This window comes from Ilyonectria robusta (genome assembly GCF_021365365.1).
Source record: "Ilyonectria robusta strain PMI_751 chromosome Unknown BGZ61scaffold_4, whole genome shotgun sequence".
Lineage (NCBI taxonomy): Eukaryota > Fungi > Ascomycota > Sordariomycetes > Hypocreales > Nectriaceae > Ilyonectria > Ilyonectria robusta.
Window position 1 is genome coordinate 77684 of NW_025764438.1, and position 18639 is coordinate 96322.

The 18639-nt window shown below is 54.9% G+C and overlaps 5 protein-coding genes across 5 annotated transcripts; 4 read left to right on the plus strand and 1 right to left on the minus strand.

Annotated features, from left to right (window-relative positions):
- Positions 1 to 188: 188 nt before the first annotated feature.
- On the plus strand, positions 189 to 4465 carry BGZ61DRAFT_156374 (sterol-sensing domain of SREBP cleavage-activation-domain-containing protein). Its single transcript, XM_046237411.1, has 3 exons — positions 189 to 626; positions 730 to 3128; positions 3186 to 4465. Exons 1-3 carry the CDS (start codon positions 595 to 597, stop codon positions 4172 to 4174), a joined length of 3420 nt encoding a protein of 1139 aa, XP_046108062.1. The 5' UTR covers positions 189 to 594; the 3' UTR covers positions 4175 to 4465.
- A 3991-nt stretch (positions 4466 to 8456) lies between these two features.
- On the plus strand, positions 8457 to 9410 carry BGZ61DRAFT_491001 (14-3-3 domain-containing protein; the record flags this gene model as incomplete). The annotated part of the gene is made up of 1 exon (XM_046250386.1): positions 8457 to 9410. The coding sequence occupies one exon, from the start codon at positions 8457 to 8459 to the stop codon at positions 9408 to 9410; it is 954 nt and encodes a 317-aa protein (XP_046108063.1).
- A 792-nt stretch (positions 9411 to 10202) lies between these two features.
- On the minus strand, positions 10203 to 11865 carry BGZ61DRAFT_444226 (uncharacterized protein; the record flags this gene model as incomplete). Its single annotated transcript, XM_046244953.1, has 1 exon — positions 10203 to 11865. A coding segment is annotated over exon 1 (793 nt), but the record flags the coding sequence as incomplete, so codon positions are not given.
- Positions 11866 to 12845: 980 nt separating this feature from the next.
- Positions 12846 to 13979, plus strand: BGZ61DRAFT_156469 (uncharacterized protein). The gene is made up of 3 exons (XM_046237413.1): positions 12846 to 13008; positions 13061 to 13308; positions 13382 to 13979. The coding sequence occupies exons 2-3, from the start codon at positions 13088 to 13090 to the stop codon at positions 13785 to 13787; spliced, it is 627 nt and encodes a 208-aa protein (XP_046108065.1). The 5' UTR covers positions 12846 to 13008; positions 13061 to 13087; the 3' UTR covers positions 13788 to 13979.
- Positions 13980 to 17315: 3336 nt separating this feature from the next.
- Positions 17316 to 18368, plus strand: BGZ61DRAFT_156541 (uncharacterized protein). Its single transcript, XM_046237414.1, has 3 exons — positions 17316 to 17421; positions 17486 to 17851; positions 18192 to 18368. The coding sequence occupies exons 2-3, from the start codon at positions 17496 to 17498 to the stop codon at positions 18256 to 18258; spliced, it is 423 nt and encodes a 140-aa protein (XP_046108066.1). The 5' UTR covers positions 17316 to 17421; positions 17486 to 17495; the 3' UTR covers positions 18259 to 18368.
- Positions 18369 to 18639: the final 271 nt, after the last annotated feature.

The following is an 18639-nucleotide window of genomic DNA, read 5'->3' on the forward strand; positions in this document are numbered from 1 at the left end:
CCGGGTGGCATTTTCCTACTTCCCGTGCCTTGTGTGGTCATCGCCATTTCTCTCAACCCTCAACCCAAACCAGCTGTCACCATCGACATCTTCGACACCTTCAACGCTCACCATCAACGCCCACCCCATCGCCTTGGTCGTTATAACCAAGCAGCAGCAGCAGCAACCCGGACCAGAAACACCTCCCTTGTCGCCGTCACCGCGTGGGACTGATTCGCGGCGCTAGACGAATCCATCTTTGATGTCATCGTTCCCGTCCCCACGGCCTCACCATCGCCCTCGTCTCGTGACCTGACCCAGGCCAGTCCATACCTCGCCTTACGCTCGGCTGCACCTGAGCCTTGGTAGTCTGAAGTAGGTCCTACTGAGGTGCGCTTTTAGTCGCGGCACCCCCGTGTTCGCGCATCGCACCACCGTCAGATAGATCCCAGATCCCAAATATCACGTCACAACCTCTCGGCCCATGTCACGCCAGCTTCCTCCACCGGCACCACGAAGCTCCAGCTCCCGCTCCTGGTTCAACTCTACCTCCATTTTCCTCTTACATATCTACGAATGCGTGAGTGAGCGGCATCGATCTTGCCTCCCGTCCTCATGATCTGGTACCTGTTGTACCCGTTTCGAGGGTCAGTCTTCCCCTTCCTGCTCCCGTTCCCGGGGAATCCCCGTTCCCTACCCGTGCCGTGTCTTGCGCCCCGTCTTTCGCTCTCAGCTCATTCCAGCTCCCAGAACAACGGAAGCACCTGTCCTTGCTCCATCTCACCCTCTGCGCAATGGACTCGCTCGCTATGGCTCCTATGCCGCCAGCCATGTTGTCACTACCCTGCTCGTCTCCGTGGCCGTGGCCACCATGTTCATCTACCCCATTCCTTTCCTCTTCACCACTGACTTCATCAATGGCGCCTCAAATCTACCCCACCATGCATGGACTGTCGCCCAGCCGCTGCCCTATGGCGCTGCTATTCACCCGGATGTCATGATGCGCTCCATCTGGGTTCATTCCAGTTACATGCAGGCCCTTGACAAGTCCCTCCTCTCTTCAGCCCTCGACCTCCAGGATCAACTCCTAGGTTCCACCGAAAGCTTCAACCCCAGTCGTGCTCGTCGCGAAGACCGCCTTCTCCCGCAAGACCACGACATTGATCTCTCTCCCCTACAGCGCGATGCTTTCCACGCCATCAATGGCTTGACCAACCAGTCTTGGTTCTTTCATTCGCCGCTCCAGTATTGGGACTGCTCCAAGGAACGCATCTTAGCTGATCCCGATATCCTGACAACTGTCAACGACAGAAAGAACCAGTCAACCTCGGTCAACGTAACGCTCAGGCACTCTATTGTTTTCAGCGGCAAGCGCTTCGAAGAACGCCGTCTAATGGCCGCCGACGCCCTCGTCATTACCCTCGTGTACCTGCGAGATTCTCCCGTTGGTCGACAGTGGGAGAGAAAGGCGGCCACGATTCCAGAAAAAATCGGCAACAAGTGGGACGTGTATCCTCCAGACGGTCGAACCTCAGCCAGCCAGCTTTATGAGTTTCACTTCCGGCCAATTTCTCGACAAGACTCTGTCATCCTTACCATCGCCTATGGACTGACTGCTTTGTACTTTTTTATGAGCCTGTCCAAGCTTCGGGCCTTCAAGTCCAAGTTTGGCCTCATTCTCACAGTTATCACCCAAATTGCTTTCTCCCTCATGTCTAGCTTCACCATCTGCGCCATCTTTAGGACTGACTTGTCCCGTATTCCTCGGGCAGCTTACCCTCTAGTAGTGCTGGCCATGAGCTTAGAGAACATATTCAGGCTGATAAACTCTGTCATTCTGACGCCATCTGAGGATAGCACGAGCAGTCGGATAGGACACGCATTTGGCGATACGGCGTATACTGCAATTGCCAGCTCCATGCAAAATGTTATCATCTTGACGGTACTATCCCGATGGGTTTCGCCTGGCGTGTCGGAGTTTTGCACTTTTGCAGCCATCGCTATCGTGTTCGATCTCTTCTACCTTTCGACTTTCTTCTTGTCGGTTCTAAGCGTTGATGTGCGACGGACAGAGCTCAGCGATGCTCTCGCCAAAGCGTCCATGAGACACAACTGGAACGCATCGGAGGCGAAGACTCACTCTGCTTTGGACCTTGTCCTCCGAGGCAAGGCCACCATGTCGACCCGCATTGCAGGAACCATCATCATGCTCGGCTTCGTCCTGATCGCACAATGGCACTTTTTCGAAGACGAGACCATCTGCCATTTTCTCGGCCGGATACTGCGAGAAACTGTGCATAGTGAGGCCATTATGTCTGATCACTCGTCTCTGGATGGATTACATCAAGCCCGGAGCCCGAAATCTTGGCTGCGGCTACAGGATCACGAAACCGCGCACGAGATTATCAGCATCATCAAGCCTTCAGCACATAGCTATGTTGCACGTGTCTATGAGCCCGTGGTCTTCGTTATGAAGGACTCTGATCGCATGCCTAATGTCAAGGAACCGACCCTTCTGCCGGCTGCGTACGACTTCTTCAATCACCAGCTTACCCGCTTTCTCGTCATTGTGATAGTGGTTCTTGCTGCCGTCCGGCTCTTGACCAACTACCTGCTCTGGGAAGACGACGCTGGTGATGATAAGCATCACCACTTGGATAGCGACCCTCTGCTATCGGTCAAATCCTTCGCTGGAGGGCATGTGCTCGACATTGCCATGCTAGCCGCATCTCCTGACGGCCATGTCGCATCGGTCGGGCTTGATCGCCTAATTTGCATTTGGGATGTCCGACCGGGTGGCATAAACTACGTGATTATAGACGGGGAAAAGAATGACGAAGTACCCTTCCCCGTTTTGGCCATGGCAATGGACGGCGACTCAGAGTGGCTTGCCATCTTGTCGTCGTACAAAGTGGTGTTGTGGAACCTCAAAGAACGGAGATGGGGACCCACGTTGCCAGTCGACCTCTACGGCCAGAAGCCAGAGGCCTTCTTCTTCACACCGTCTAATCAGAATGACGATATACCCAGACTAGTGGTAGTACGGCGGAATGGAACACTGACAGAATTCGCACCCGACCTTGGGGTGGGAGAGGACTTTGGTGTCTGCCGGAGTCCATTGACGTGCGTCCAGCCTCTAGTCGAAAAAGGTATGTCATTTTGTTGCAGCAATTATCAAGGTCAGAAACTAATGTATATCGTCCCAGTAGGCAGGCAGTCATCCCCAGCCAAGGTATCAGTCGTCACGGCATCTCGACGAGGGTGCGTTCACGCAGCAATACGAGAGCCGTCGTCTTGGAAGTCGCGCGGCGTGGAGCTTGAGGGGCTAGACGGTCACGCGGTACATCAAGTCGTTCCCTTGCCATCACTGGGGTTGTTTCTCATTGCCGGGGCGAATCGCGTTCACCTTGTCAATCTGGAGGACCACACCCTCATTCATACGTTTCAAACGGAAAACATGGGCCCGCGCTCTCTCCAGAGCGCACATTCCTCACGGCAGTCAGCACAGACAGGAAGTGGAGGTCTAACGTGGCTCACTCTCTGCTATACCGAGGCTGAGACTGGGGACTGTATTATACATTCGTATGTTCCACCGGAGGACAGCGATTTTATTTGCTTTGATAGCTCTGCCGTACCCATCAGCAGAGGCTGGTGCTCATGGGACTCGGCTGAGGAGACGAAGAGACATGTGGAGAACCCTGGGACCTGGGACATCGTCTCTGATGGCAGCGTCGTGGGTGTCCGGCAAAAGTCGTGGCAGCGTCGAGGTGTCACAGCTGAGAGCAGACGCAGAGCAGACGGATTACGGCATCGGTCACCACGCAAGGAAACCAGCAGGGACGTCTTTGGGCGTTGGGAGGTGTGGACAGTATCCCAACTTAGTCGGATGAGGACAGACGAAACACGACAGTTGTTTCAAGACGACGAGAAGTCGGGGCACCTGATGGTGTCGGAGCTTGGCCCCATGATCAGGGTGGGACAGCGATCAGTGGCATTCAGTTTTGGAAACGTCGTCAAGCTGATGACGGTGGGCGGACACGAACGATTTGATGTCGGTGCCGGGGATACTGATCGAGAGCATCTAAATGTGGGCAGCAGGCGCCGTAAAGGGGGGCGTGATGCCGCGGCCAGGGGCGTGGAGCTAAATGGCCAACCACATACGAGAAAAAGAGAAATACTTTTGGGCCTGGGTTGATTTCTGCAGGCTTTGGTATACCCTGGCATGAGTTGGAATAGAGGAGGCGCACGGTACGGTTGGTTGAAGATTGTTGGATGATTGATTCCAGCAAGGGAACGGAAACGGAGAACAGGACAATGGGGGCGTCACAAAATGGGCTCAGCCGGCGTTTTGCTGCCATAGAGGATCGAATTGAATAGCGAGATGCGAAGAGGGTAGAATTGTGTCCCTCGCGAATCTTGCCGGCTTGCCAGCCTGCGAGGTCATGTCACTTGGTAGCTGTCTCTGTTGCTTGCATGTGTCCCTGTGATATGCTTCAGCGATGCGGCCATTGACCGCATTTAGATAGTGTGTGTTGGTTTTAGTGTGTTGTCCGGAGTAGTTTCGTCATGGGCACCCTTTGAGGCAAAGTGTCTTCGGCCGCAAGGTGGTTGGACATTCCTCATTAAGCTGGGAGGGGATTGGGCATGTTGGGATTCGTCAAGCCACACAGAGGTCTAAATAATGTCTGGGACGGGCAGACGGTTGCTAAGCTACCAGGTTCTGATATGCCTCTACACGAATACAACGGCGTGTATGTATTGCTCGTTTTGATGCATACGCGCCGGGATTACTTGTTCGAGGGCATGGTAAACGGGTTGCATGGCCAGCGTTCATGCGAGGACGGCGAACCACTGTACAAGTGACGATTTGGGCGAGGTTATGGATGGAGTTCTGTACTGTGGCGGTTGGCGTGTTTGATGACGACAACCTTTAAAACAAGGCAACACACCGCTACTCCTCGACGGGCCGCTCGGGTCCGATACTCCTAAGAAAGGAAAGTGAAGAACGAAAGAGTCGGCAACGAAGCGAAGCAAGTTTGGCTGGCTTGGGCCTCTTGGGGGGGGGCATCTACGGCATTCTCCGATACGCTGCTCGAGTATTAGACAGGAGTTGCTTAGGCCGAGCCAATGCAAGCACGGGACTGAGTGTGCTGTATACGTAGCAGAGGGAAAAGGAGGGTGGCCGCATGGAGGGAGGCCACCCGTGACGACAGGTGGAGGGCCGTTGAGTGGATGAGATGGACATATGGCCGAGCTGAGGAATTGAGGAGGCTGGGAGGTGCAGGGTAAGGATGGGACAGATGATAGTTGGTGGGTCCGCTCCCAATTGAATTTTTGGGGGGAGCGGCGGCGGCGGGTCTTTTTGGGCAAGCTGGGCGAGAATCAAGTAGTCAGCAGGGACATGTGGTCAGCAAAGAGAGCATGATACAGGAGAATATGCATCGTGGGAGGGAGGGAAGGAGGGAGGGAGGGATGGGTGGGTTTGGCGGAGCTTGTGGCAGTTCAGCAAATAAGTGGTATTGGAGCTGAGCCGGATGTTGTGGGTTAAAAGCCAATGGCCATGAGCATCAGTTCATGCAATTCATGCATTTCCCACATTCCATAATTACTGGACCAGAGTAGCAGAACTATAATAGTCTCAAATAATGTAGTTGGTTTAGCTGGTCAATGACTGTGCTATCGGGGTTGGCTTCCGGCGCTTTCTTTTGGCTTTTTCTTTTGGCTTCGCAACCGCAAGGCCAGACGGCTGATGCCAACACCCCCGGTCCCTGAATATTGGTCTTGGCTTATTAACAAGTCTTGTTGGTCTCGGTCTGGGTTCTAGACTGGGTCTCGGTCTCGGGCAAGACAAGACAAGACAGGCCTCTGTGCCAATGTCTCTCCTTGTGATCCGTACCTACGTTAGCCCGGCATTGGGCGGGGTGTTGCTTGGTCGACATCCCTGTAAATGCGCACGCACCGCTGACATACAGCGCCGTACATAACACATGCGCTCAGCGGCGCTGTAGTTTTGTGCCCATGTACAAGGGTTTTACACAGATTGACAGGGTTACAGGGGATCGGATAAAGGATGATGACAAGCAGGAGGAGGATGGAGGGATAATTTAGGAATGAGAGACGGACGAGATCCCGTGTTGACGAGTTACGAGGTGACCCTCTGTGTTCTTGTTCTCTGTAGGTCACCTTTTGTGTAAGTCGAGATAGTTGATGCCCTGCACAAAAGAGTTCAGCCTCGGCAACTCCAGGATACCTACCTGCCTACCTGGTAAATGACAGCAACAAGGACTGATCCTCCAAAAGGTGGACGGACCAGCACACAGGCAGATCCGCCCATCAATCATCTCACGATCCTTCTTTCCGCAGTTGGGTGTCATCGCGGGATCGTCAGGAACCCGCCCTGTCAAGTCGCGGACCCTCTGGGGAAGGAGCGCGCGGCGCCCTTTTTTCTTCTTTTCTTTTTCTTTTTTCTTTTTTTCTTTTTCTTTTTTCTTTTCTTCTTGCTTGAATTTTTCGCCTCCAGGATGATACCCCCCCTGTCATTCGATTTTCTTTTTTTCCCACCCTCATTACCGTAAATCGAGCAAAGCCTCATCGTTCCCGCCTACAGCCTCGTCTCGGCTCGTTCGTGTTGTACGGAGTAATTACCTGTACCTACCGTACGAAGTACCTGTGCCGCACCGCTTTCGGTACGTTACCCCGGCGCCCGCGTCGTGCCCGCGGTCGAGGTCGACGCCGTGGCCGGGTTGTGCGCTGTTCAGGCCGTCTTTCTGGGTGGCCTTATCATTGGCCTTTGGATTTCTTGCTTGCTCTTACCATTTTACTGAAAACAACAACGGATTTGCAGCAAGGAACGTAAACAAACGGTCCGGCGGAATCTGCTTTTGTCTCGTCAGTCAGCCACAACGCCAGTTCTCTCAGTTGTTCTTCTGGCGGTGCGTCTCTTCCCGTTGCACCACATCAGAGACAGTCACATCCCGTCTCTCTGAATCGCCATTCTGCCCCCATTCTGTCCTTGACCATTCATGCTCCAACTCACTATTGAACTGTCACTACCTTCACCCTTCACCCTTCACCCTTCTCGCACCACCCCCCGGCCCAAGCTACCGACGTAGTGCCCGCGCCGATCCACCGCGCGACCAAGTCTTTGCTAACCTAACTTTGGATGGGCAGACAGAACCAGCCCCCAACCACCACCAACTTTGGCGACGCAATAGCCCAAGGCCCAAAAGCAAAGGCCACCACGACCACTCTGAGAAAGCCCGATCCCACACCAACCCGATCCCACCCTGGCGCCCCTTAGGCCCTGTCTGGCGTCTTGGCTGGCCCTGTCTAGCCTCGAGCCCAGCGACCACCCACCAGACCAGTCCACTGACAAGTCTTCCCAAGCCTCTCGGAAGGGCTCCGCTTCGCTCACCGCCTGCCCTGTCCATTCGTTGGCACCCGCACCGCACCGCGGGTCGCTGGGTCGCTGGGTCGCTGGGTCTCTGAGTCTCTCGCGTTCCAACCTACCGACCGACCTCTGACCTCTCCACCAGCGCCAGACCTCTCGCTCAACTTCCACTCCGCGCGCGCCGGGCGTATAAGATCATTCCCCCAGATCCCGCGATCTCGTCCCACCGCCTTCGCCATGCCACCGGCTCCGCCTGCCTCTGTATCTCGCTCTTGCTAGTCTCTCGTTTGATATTCCTGCGTGCTCGTACATACAGACACCACTCGCTCAGCTCTGTCCTGGCTTGCGCCTCCGTTCTCGCGCCGCGTTCGCTCACTGCGTCTTGTTGTTCGTCGTCGGACCTTCGCTCGTCACTATCCGCCACTTGCTCTACCTTCGCTCTCACCACTGCGCGTCTTGTCTACTTTGCTCTTGACGTCTCGAGCTGCGTCAAACGCCGCTGATCTTGGAACAGGCCAATTGGCCTTGGAATCGTCCCCCTCGCTGCTGCGCTGCTTCGCCATCGCCTGCCACTCGCTCGTTCAGTCGCTGACGCTCCGCTCCCTAATCTCGTCCTCCACCTCTACCTCTGGCCAACCATCACCACACCTCTCGGACCCAATCACAGCCCGCCAGCTGTCGCGCATCCTCATCAACTTTGCCTCTCGCCTCTCGCCTCACGCACCTTCTCCCTCGGCCGCCTTGCGGCGTTGGGCTGCATTGTGCGAGCTGCTGCACTGAGCTGCATTGCGCTTCGCTCCGCTGCGCGTTCCGCTGCAGCTGTGGAGCTGCGTTGCCCGTTAGTCCACCAACCTCTTCTTGTCGCGTCCGTTTTTCCTTCCTTTCCCTGCTTCCATTTCGTCACTTGCTCTCCTCTCGCCCACGAGGCCTGCCGCCCGTGCTTTCATTCATATGCGAGGCTGTCCGCTCCCCGTCTAGCCCCCGGCCACCACCCCGAGTCTTGTGCCAGAACCCTAGTCGCGGACCCTCTTCGTCGACTAACTCATCTCAGCTTTCATCCCGCTACAGGTAGTCTACACTGGGCCGCATGGCGTCTTCCGAGGTCGACCAGAAGTTTCTCGGCAAGCTGGCCAAGGCTGTCGAGAATGACAACCCTCTGTTGTCGTCCATGCTCTTCAAGATCCTCGGCCTGTCCCTCAACCTGGCCGAGCAGCTTGTTGCTGCTAAGAAGCAGCGCCGTCCCGATTATGAGCCCACTCCAAACGCTGTGCGTCGCGTCTTGCACATCATCTGGCTCTCTCGCGAGGGCCTGGTGATGCTCGAGCAATACGTCCTGCCCATGGTCGGTAACTATGTCGAGCTCAAGGTCCTCGCTTACAAGCTACGTGCCTCGTTCTCTCACATCTTCGCCCTCTTCCATAACACGCCCACCGTCTCCAACATGGGCCGATGGACTCCCGACGTCACGGCCGTCTTGACCCCGCGAATGGACAAGGGAAAGGGCCGAGCCATCGACTTGGACCTCGAGTCCAGGCCCTCGTCCGTCCAACCAACTCATCCTCTCGAGGGCGGTCCTGTCCTCCCCCCGCCTGGCTTCGAGTCACACAACACGCCGCTGTCGCCATCATTCCTCCTTCCCATCAAGGACTACCTCCCACAGGCCAGACAGCACTTCCACGAAGCCATCGAGCTTGCCGATACCCTCCTATGGGGCTCACATTCCCTCCGACTCTCCGTCAAGTGCGAATACGCCGCCTTCCTGTACGAATGTGCCCACGATGCCGATGCCAGCCGCAAACTCGCAAAAGACACGATTTCCGAAGTATACGATGCCACCGAAGGCATGGACGACGACATGTTCCAGGATGCTTGCGAATTAGTCACAGTTCTCGGCAAGATGATGAGACGCGGCCTTGGCTCCAGCAACACACTACGCAGCAAAGACCAGGGCTCAAATGCTACTCCGGTTCCCAGACCGACGCCGCTGGTAGCTACGCCGCCAGCGGCAATCCTGCCTCCTGGGATGGAGAACCCGATATGAACTCGTCAGGACTACTAGTCTGTCAATCATGTGCGGCCTTGTACCGTTCAGGTTTCGTGGTCGTTATCGCTGGCCATCAAATTCTGCTCATCACTCATCCCAGCCCATGTTGGTATCGAACCAGACGCCACGACTTGTCCCAGAAGGTCTTCACTTCTTCCTCGGCAATTCTGTCTACGTTGAATAGGATCTAAAGTCGCACGCTGTTGACGTGCCGAGTCTCTAGTTGGCCTTGGATGGCGTTGATTCACGTTGGCGGGCCGTTCCGCACCGTGCGGGGGGGTTTCTTAGACACCACCGAACGTATGCTTACCGGATAATTAGGCTCAGCTCGGTATGCAACATTGCCGATGTAATTGCATCAATGGGGAGCAAGGCGCACGTTGATGGGAACTTTAGAGCGCTACGTGGAAAGTAATTCTTGCACTCCTGGATTCGTTAGGATCCAAGAGGCGTGGGCACGGGTCATGTGCTCAAACTCTTCATTTCGAATATGTTGTTTGATACCCAGTTCTATTTTGGATCCTTTTCTGGACAGATGCGCAAATCTTGTCTTTACGGTATGGGGGTAGCATGGTATGCTGGGAGGGCGCTTGGCCAAGTCGCTGGTCTGCTTTTGGGAATAGACAAGGGGAAAGTCGAGGGGATATTGCATTGTGTGATAGATGTACGAATAGAATGCCGCCGACCATGACCTGGATATTTGCATCGGGATGTCAACATTTGTTTATGAACGTGTATCATCATTGAGCGATCGAACGAGACGCTGCGTTTGCTAATTGATGCAGGGATTCTTCTCGGGCCTCTTCTGGACTTGAGTTGCGGGTTTCTCAATTCTCATGAGTCACAACAACCATCAAACGCTTCCATTACATTCCTGCCTCGAAAACGCCCCTTGATACCATACCACGCTTCATGTCTCCCATCAGAGGAGTGTTTGAGGACGAACAAATCTATCCGCTGGTTAAGTGGTGGCCAACTGATGAGCCCCGTTTGTCCTCACTAGTTTTCTCGATCGTCAACGTCCTCCTGTGACACCTTAGTGACCCATTGCTCGACCTTCTCTAGGCGATCAGCCAGGTCCCGTCCGGTCTGGCGAGCATTTGATATCTCCCTCTCCTCGGCGCGCTCACATCTTGCCCGGATAGCGTCGAGAGGCACCATACGGCCAGTGACGTTGAAGAAGTTGGCCTGCATCTCGAGCCACCGCGAGCACTTCTGTTTGCTGTCGATTGCGGCTAGGAGCTCACAGTCCCGCTTGCTGAGATAGGCGTCTGGCTCAGGGTGGATGGCCGCGGGATATAGGTCTGCGTATATGTGGTCTTGGAGATAGCGCATCTCGTCATTCTTCTCAGAGTTGCCGTAGTCGAGTTGGGAGATGGAGGAAGACTGTGATGAAGAAGATGACGAGGCGGAGGACTCGGATGACGCCTCTTCTCCCGAGAGGATCTTGGATGTTTCCTGCTGAATTTTTGTAGCCTCGGCTTTGGCTTGTTTGTTCTCAGAGGCCACCTTGTCGTTTCGGGTGCCCTTGTGCCACTTGTTGGTATTGGAGGCCTGCTTCCCCTTCCCCTTCCCATTTCCCTCCCCGTTGACGTTGCTACCATTCGAGTCCCCGTGAGACGTGACGGAAGAGGTTGCGGCCTTGCCTTTGTCCCTGCCGTCATCACCATCATCTTCTTCGACGGGACTGGCTTCACCACCGGCCTGATCACTGTCACCTGTCGGTTCGGGCTCGGTAGTGTCATCTGCGGAGGGTTGCTGAGGCCGAACCTGATCCTTGATGAGCTTCCAACGGGCCCTAACTTCACTTTTACTCCTGTTGAGGGCGCTGCCGATGTCGGCCCAGGTGGCTGGTTGGTCACTTTCCTTCATGCCTTTAAGGATGTAGTCTTCCGAGATGCTCCATCCCGAGTCATTGGGAGTGGTGCTTTGCTTAGAGCTGACCGTGTTGCAATTTGAAGTGGAATCCTTGGACGAGCCTTCGGCTGTTATGTTGGGATCCGTCGAGGCGTTGTCATTGGCGCTCATGTCATTGCTCGTTACCTCGGTGGTAGATGCAGTCTCAGTTGACGATGCTGGCTTACCCTTCTTGGCCTTCTTTTTACCCTTCTTGACCTCACTAGTCGCCGCCTCGCTCTGATTATCGGTAGAGGATTCGGTCTTCCGGCTGTCGCCTGAAGGTTGGGTACTGTCGGGCTCGCTGGAGCTTTGCGGGCCGTCTCCAGAGTCTTCGGCCTTCAGACACCTGTCTTTTAGACACTTCTCATGCCCGCTGCGCTTCTTACAAGTGCCGAAGGATGAGGCATCCGAGTCACTAGTGGAGTTGTGGTTGCTTGCCGACTGGGAAGAGTCTTCATGGTCGGATTTATCTTCGGATCCGGACCCAGCCTCTTTCGACTCGTCTGCCGAACTCTGGCGCTGTTCAGATTCCTCAGCTTCAGAAGAACTTGGCCACACATCTCCGGAGTCGTCTCGGTTGGTCTCTGCTGCGCGGTGCGGCATGATTGGGAAGTGACCGGTCCACGCATTCGCTAGCGATATTCGCGGGCTTTCAGGCGACGGCGCGGTGGGTTTCACCCGTGATAGGGCGGACTGGCCTGGAAATGCATTAGAGACGGTGCGACGGAGGAAAATGAACTTGGGCGCACTCTGGATTCAATAAGATGGAAAGGCGCGCTTGATGGAAACCTCTGGCTGGTGAGACGATTCTACAGCGACACTCGGAACGCGTATATGTTCAGGGGGGATCTCGGAGAGTTGACAAAGGGAAAAGTTGAATGCGAATTCTGAGGCGGATGAGAGGCGGGTGGGCGAGTGGAATTACTCCTCTAACAGGTGTTTGCTGCCTTTTGCTGTGAAAAGGGAGTCATACACAAGCTCACGGGGGCCGCAAGCGCTTGGAAGAATGTTTGCTCAATGGAAAGGATTGAGAAGTAGAGGATAAGAGACAAATACTTGATGGCAGAGGGAAACATGTATTGAGTCCGAGCGGAAATGTGTGAATCAAAGCCCCCAGCTGTAAGGGGAGTGTTTACAGCTGACGAAGTTGCGCTATGAATGGACGAATACATGGGCGAATGAGTGAATGAGTGAATGACGAATGGCTGCCAAGTGCCAACTAGAAGAACAATGAAATCTGAATGACCCGCCTGGAGGCTATTCTTCTCATTCATTGTGCCGAGTTCGACCTGCCAGTGAGTTCCGCATTTCGGCGATTGATATTGCCCGACGGGATAACCCATCTTAGAGACGGCCTGGTCGTAACTGGAGTGACATGCATGTATGCATTATATGTGGCCTTGATTCCATGTCATCATTCTCCTGTTGTTCGTCGTCCTCAGGGCATGACGACGTGTTCTCTTCAGCACGCACGCACATGGTACTTTGAGGAGAAAGTCTCGTTCCTCTCCAAAGTTGTTCAAGTTGTAGCGTTGGAGCTGCGAGACTCCAGTCGACAATAGAGTTAGTTCACAGGCCCAATGAGACGATGGCCGATTTCGCTGACTCATCTCATAACCGCAACTTCTCGACTCGAGAGCTACTACCCTCGTCACCCCATCTCCACGCTACTGTTTCCTAGTTTCCCGGCCTGCAAGTAAGTGCTGGTTGAAGGAACTCGACAAGACGACAAGGGCCAACACACAAAGCGAATTCACCGACGCCAATCGCAAAGAATGGCCGATACATTACCTCCGCTTCCCGTCGAATATGCTCGCGGCCTCGACCTTATCGACGACGCCCACGCCCAGGACCCAAAGACCATCCCCGGCCCTGATGGCACCACGCTTCCGTACGAACTTCACTATGCTCGCAAGATGACCAAGTGGCTCGCCTTGCGCAGCCCGTCTGCCACCCCGGTGCTCCAGTTGGCCTGCCGCGCGCAGCATTTCCGAAGGTGCGCTCCCTCCTGATGCGCCGCGGTTGACTGAACAAACATTGGATCCGAACTCACCATGCTATTGCTACAGATGGGAGATCCCTCGCAGCAGCTACCCCATGACACGCCCGGGATATCTGATGTGGCGCTCTAAGCTCAAGGCCCAGGCCGCCGAGCAGGTCGCTGAGCTGCTTGCCTCGCCCTCCATCCAGCCCGTCATCCCTGAGACTGACCGGGCCCGTGTGGCCGCCCTGATTCGCAAGGAGAACCTGACCTCCGACGAGGAGACCCAGGCCCTCGAGGACGTTGCCTGCCTGGTCTTTCTCGATGATCAGTTCGACGACTTTGAGAACAAGGCCGGCATTGACGAGGACAAGATGGTTGGCATCCTCCGCAAGACTTGGGGGAAGATGAACGACAAGGGTCGACAGCTGGCTCTCGGAATGGAGCTGAGTGACCGAGCAAAGGAACTGATAGGAAAGGCTCTGGCATCCTAGGTCAATGCACATGCAACCCTATCCACCCCCCTAGTCCTCGACATTGCAAGAAACTCCACTTGGCCCAACAAAAACATTTCTCAAACCGTCATCCAGACTGACCTACACGCACCAAAGGTTAATACTAAGACCCATTGTCAATAGGGTGTTCTAGAAGCAACGTCTTAGATCGAGGCCCAGTCACACCTCGTGTCGCAAGACATACCAAAGCGCGCGCAACAAGAAGAAAAAAATACTCAACCGCCCGGCGCCTTGGTCTAAATAGTGGCTTTAGAAGAGTGGAGAGAGCTGATATGTAGGCTGAGTCGGGCTCCTAGAACGTATCAATTATCAAGCGGATCTCCGGCATGCCTCCTTGCCTTCTGCTTCGATAGTGCGTGTGCCTATTGGAAAGCACATAGGAACGATACGTGCTCCGTGATTCTTCGGACTCCAAACGTAGCGATCCCTCTCTCCCGATGTCTTCGTAAGGATCGCGAGTCTGTTGCCGATCCCCGTCTGCTGGCCCAGTAGCCATGCCATATGCTACCGCCGTCCTCTTTCGGGATCTCGTAATGATGTTGACGGGAGACGCCCGCCGCCAACGACGCCAACACTGCAATGAATGACTCGGAATGTGATGAATGAGTGAATGAGCAAGGGTGTATGTCACTTATGTAGTAGTACAAGGCTGTCATCGTACGACATTCACGGAACACAACGCAGAGCTGAGACAGCGGAATATATCCCGCCAAAAGTCAAAGATGCCCCCTGGTGTGAAGAATGCGCATCGCGATACCAAGTAGGACCATCTGACCCCCTTCAGCTGAGCATTGTGCTAACGTTGACAGCCGCCCGCCAGAGCGCCCGTCCGTTGGATCTAGCTCAGCCTTGCAAGCTAACATGACAGGGACGTCAGGATATGCCGCACTGTAACAAGAGGTTAGGTACATTCTGCGCCACACCCAGCATGCTGGTCTGGGGTAACACTGGAGATCCAGCATTCGTCCGATCCAGCACGTCACGAAGAGGAACCGCGATCATGGCGTTTGCAGGACCCTGTCAACTGCTCCCGAAACTTCGCTGGATCTCGTACCCTGCGGAGGAAATCAGAGCTTATCGGAAACATGGCTGCTGTGGCTGCTGTGGCTGCTGATCCAGGTATGAGTCTTCAAACGTTGAGCATGTCAAGGTGTGTTTCGTGGCGTCCCAGGCTTGGACTGTCACCCGAAGGGGCCCTCTACTTCTCCAGTCTTCGACTTGGGCCTAGGTTCTTGTCTCCTGCATACGCCCATTCCAGCCCCCGGCATACCGACTATCAAGTATCAGATGATCGGGATATAGGACGTTTGGTAAGATCGCGGTTACCTCTGAAGCTGAAACCCCGATGTCCGTCCTACGCAAGCACCGGATCTGCCTGCCCCGATGCGCCATGCAAGGAGGAACGCCTTGCGGACTCGCAAAACGACCATGTCGCTTAAAGGATTTGGCGCTAGGCTTCCGGGGCGCAATTTGGATAATATCCGAGCAGAGAGGGGATGGATTCCATGTCTTACGGGTCGAGTCTGGCCCGTAATATGATAGATCAAATTCGGCTTGGAGAGGCAGAATGGCGCAACACCCTCAGCCAATTCCAGATCGCCCCTTCGCCACACTTCCTTCAGATGACGTCGTTATTCCGTGACTCTATGCAGGGAGTCATGTCAAAGCACCCCAACGTGAGGCCCCTTTGGCCGTGTAGATTGACAGGTCATAAGCCCCGTCGCCACACCAGATCCGCATATTGATCCACTGGAGCTGAGTTGTGAAGAGGGACATTGGGTGGGGGTTTTTTGCCGTCCAATTTCCTTGACTGACATGAACGAAGAGCCCCAACCTGCGGATAGAGTTTTCTCAATTGTGGGCGGCACGTTGGACGGTCAACCAAGACTATGTGCCTCCTGCGTTAAACATTCTATACCAACCGAATCATCAGTGTCCTCTGAGCCCCGGTATGATGCATTAGCCAGATGCACCAGCTGGTCCATCAACGGAACGGCCAACGGTGGTACGCGCCTGATTTGCAATCCGGCTGCGCAAATCGTGGGCCTACTGCTGGGCGGATATAATGTCGTATTGTGTCTGGCCCGGGCGAAAGCCGGATCAAGGTCCTTTCTGTTGAAGGCTGCAACAATTGGCAGCACTCGCCGAGTCCAAACGTGACACAAAATGGGATTGCCCTGCGTTGATTGCGCGACAATAAATTGCGTTTCTATCCGGTGTTCCCCAAGGATGAGACCAACAGGTTGCCTCCCGGTACCGAGGGCATGGGAATAAGACCCTAGTTGTGGTGCTTGGGACAAAGATCCACTGGGAGCGAGAGGCAGCTGAGCGGATGCAGTTTGTGATCGGAAAGGCAGGGTCGCTGGCTGGGGTGATGGAGCCCGAAGGGTTGGTAACCAGCCGCCACACCTGTAGAGCTAATGGAAGATCCCATCTCTCTTCTCAGCCGACAGACGTACCAGCTTCTTTGATGTGTGGCCAATCAGCGAGCGCGCCTGGGAGAAGATCTAGAAAGAGCCACTAAAATCGTCACGACGCCAGACAGTCGAACCACACAGACTGGTCCACAAGCTGAAGCGAAGGCTCCCATTGTATTTTCCCATTGGTGGCTGATGCGTCAGTTCGACTACCGGGTTTCCGGTTCCAAAGAATGCGCCGGGACCAGAGCCGGTGTCGTAACAGGTGGGCTTGTCCCGTGTGTAAGATTCGAGGTCATTAAAGTGAGCACCCGCGATTTTGGTGGGTCAGCGAGTGGCGAAAGGCCCGATGCGGCTTGATTTCAGTTGAGGACAGGCATTTCGCAGACGACCCTTCTTTCCGCCTTTGCGTGCCATATGGATATGGCAAACCGTGTGCTGTCCAAAGTTTTGACTAGATATTGGTCAGGTCGGGACATGGTGAAGGACAGCCACTCCCATGTGGCTCACAGACGCTGGCATCGTGGGTGAAAGAAAATCTGAGGCTGCAGATCAGGTTCAGGCACCGCGACGGGAGGGGGCTCGGGTTAAACGCCACCCCGTAGATACGCTCCATCCGGGGCACCGTACCTCTGTGAAGTGTTGGATGGGTACTCACCTTCATGCACTTCATTGCCCTTATCCCTGGACATGCTGAAAAAAGGGCATGGATGCTCGCTTGGATAGTCTGCTATGGCTAAGAGTTCGTTGGTTCGCTTGCTCGAAGCTTCCTTCACAAGCTGTCCTGTCGTGGACAACTTGTGCTGCCTAGGGGTGGAAGGCAGATGCTTGGCGATGAACTTGACTGCACGCCCCGTTGATACTCGATTGCGAACTTTATTGGCGCCTTTCTTTTTTCCATCCCGTTTCTTGGTTTTTCTTTTGGGGTCACCCTGAATTTCTCCCATCAAATTTGCGTCTCTGCATCCATCGTGCGCCAGAAAGTACATTCTACGGCGCAGCGGCAGATGAGCATGGCGGGGAGAAGGTGGGGGGCGTCCCGAGCTGAACCTCCACCTTGGTGTCAGCGCCTCGTTCTCAGTTGGGGATAATATGTTCTGTTGTTAGCCGCTCGCCAAGGAACGCCTTGTCCCGGGGCTGATTGATTTCGTCAACTGACACCTACATGGGCGGCATCTGACAGGACATGTGCCGAGGTAAAGAATTCCATCTTTATTCACCTTGCAAGCTGGACGGCAGTGTGTTGATACTGTTTCCCAGATTGGCTGATATGGCATGGAGTTTTTGGAGAGCTCGCCTATCTCGAATGGGATTTCGATCGGGCAGTTGGCCAACCAGCAGCCATTGGGGCCTCCTAGTGTGTTCAACCCTGGCACTAGCCCATGCCTGCACAGCTCAAAAGCTCATGTTCGCCACCCGTCGCCCCTCCTTTGTTGGTCTTGGCTGGGGACTGTTGGACCATGGGCCGAATGTTTTAGACTCGGTTCGTCTCGTTGAACAATCAAAGCCGCCGCTGCCGAATCGATACTGTGGTCACAAACGAGGCTCCAACCCCACGGTAATGCATGTAGAGCTAGATCAGAGCAGGGGAAAGAAACTCTGTCGACGCCCTCCGGTCCAACACAGGTCAGCCACCCGTCCACACACACTCTCGGGAGGGCGGCGTCCCTCATCAGGGGTGGACCTACTGGTACATGGTATGGTAAGGCGGTGATGACACGCAGTTACGCACGCCCTCGCACCCTCGCACCCTCGCACCCTCGCACTCGCGTTGAGTGAATCATGCCTAGCGCCGACTGTCCCATAGCCATGGAGAAAAGAAGGCTGCCGGCTTGGGCTGGGGTTGGCTGGGACCTAGGTGAGCCGTGGGTGATGGCGACAAGGGAACAAGGGAGCAAGGAGCGAGGCATCGGGTATTAGTGACTTTGCCGTCGTCGTGTGGCGATACAAGCTGAGCTGCTGCCAGTGGTGCTGCGGGTTGTGCGGCCCCATCAAGGGTGAATCGCCTGGTCGTTATCGAGCTGCTGGTTTGACGAGAGCTTGAAATTGAGCGTTGGAGAGAGATGAATGAGTGCAAGTCGGGATGGAGAGATGGGTAGACCTGTCGTTGAATTGCGTGTCGGAAAAGCCAGATCGTTGTCTGAGCTGCTGCGGACCGACCGAAGGACGGCAGGAGAGAAGGAGGAGAGAAGAGACGAGAAGAGGGAAGCGAGAAACATTCTAGTTGACTAGGAAAGAGGCTCCTTCTCTCCCTCATGCTCGCCCACAACTCGTCCGCATACGTACCTGCCGAGCCTTATAACACCCCCATGAACCCGCCACATCGTTGAAGAGAACCAACGCGGCACCCTTACCTGCACGTCGTTTGCACCTGCTGTGGAAAAGACAGACAGCCTCAAGCGCACCTACCTGCA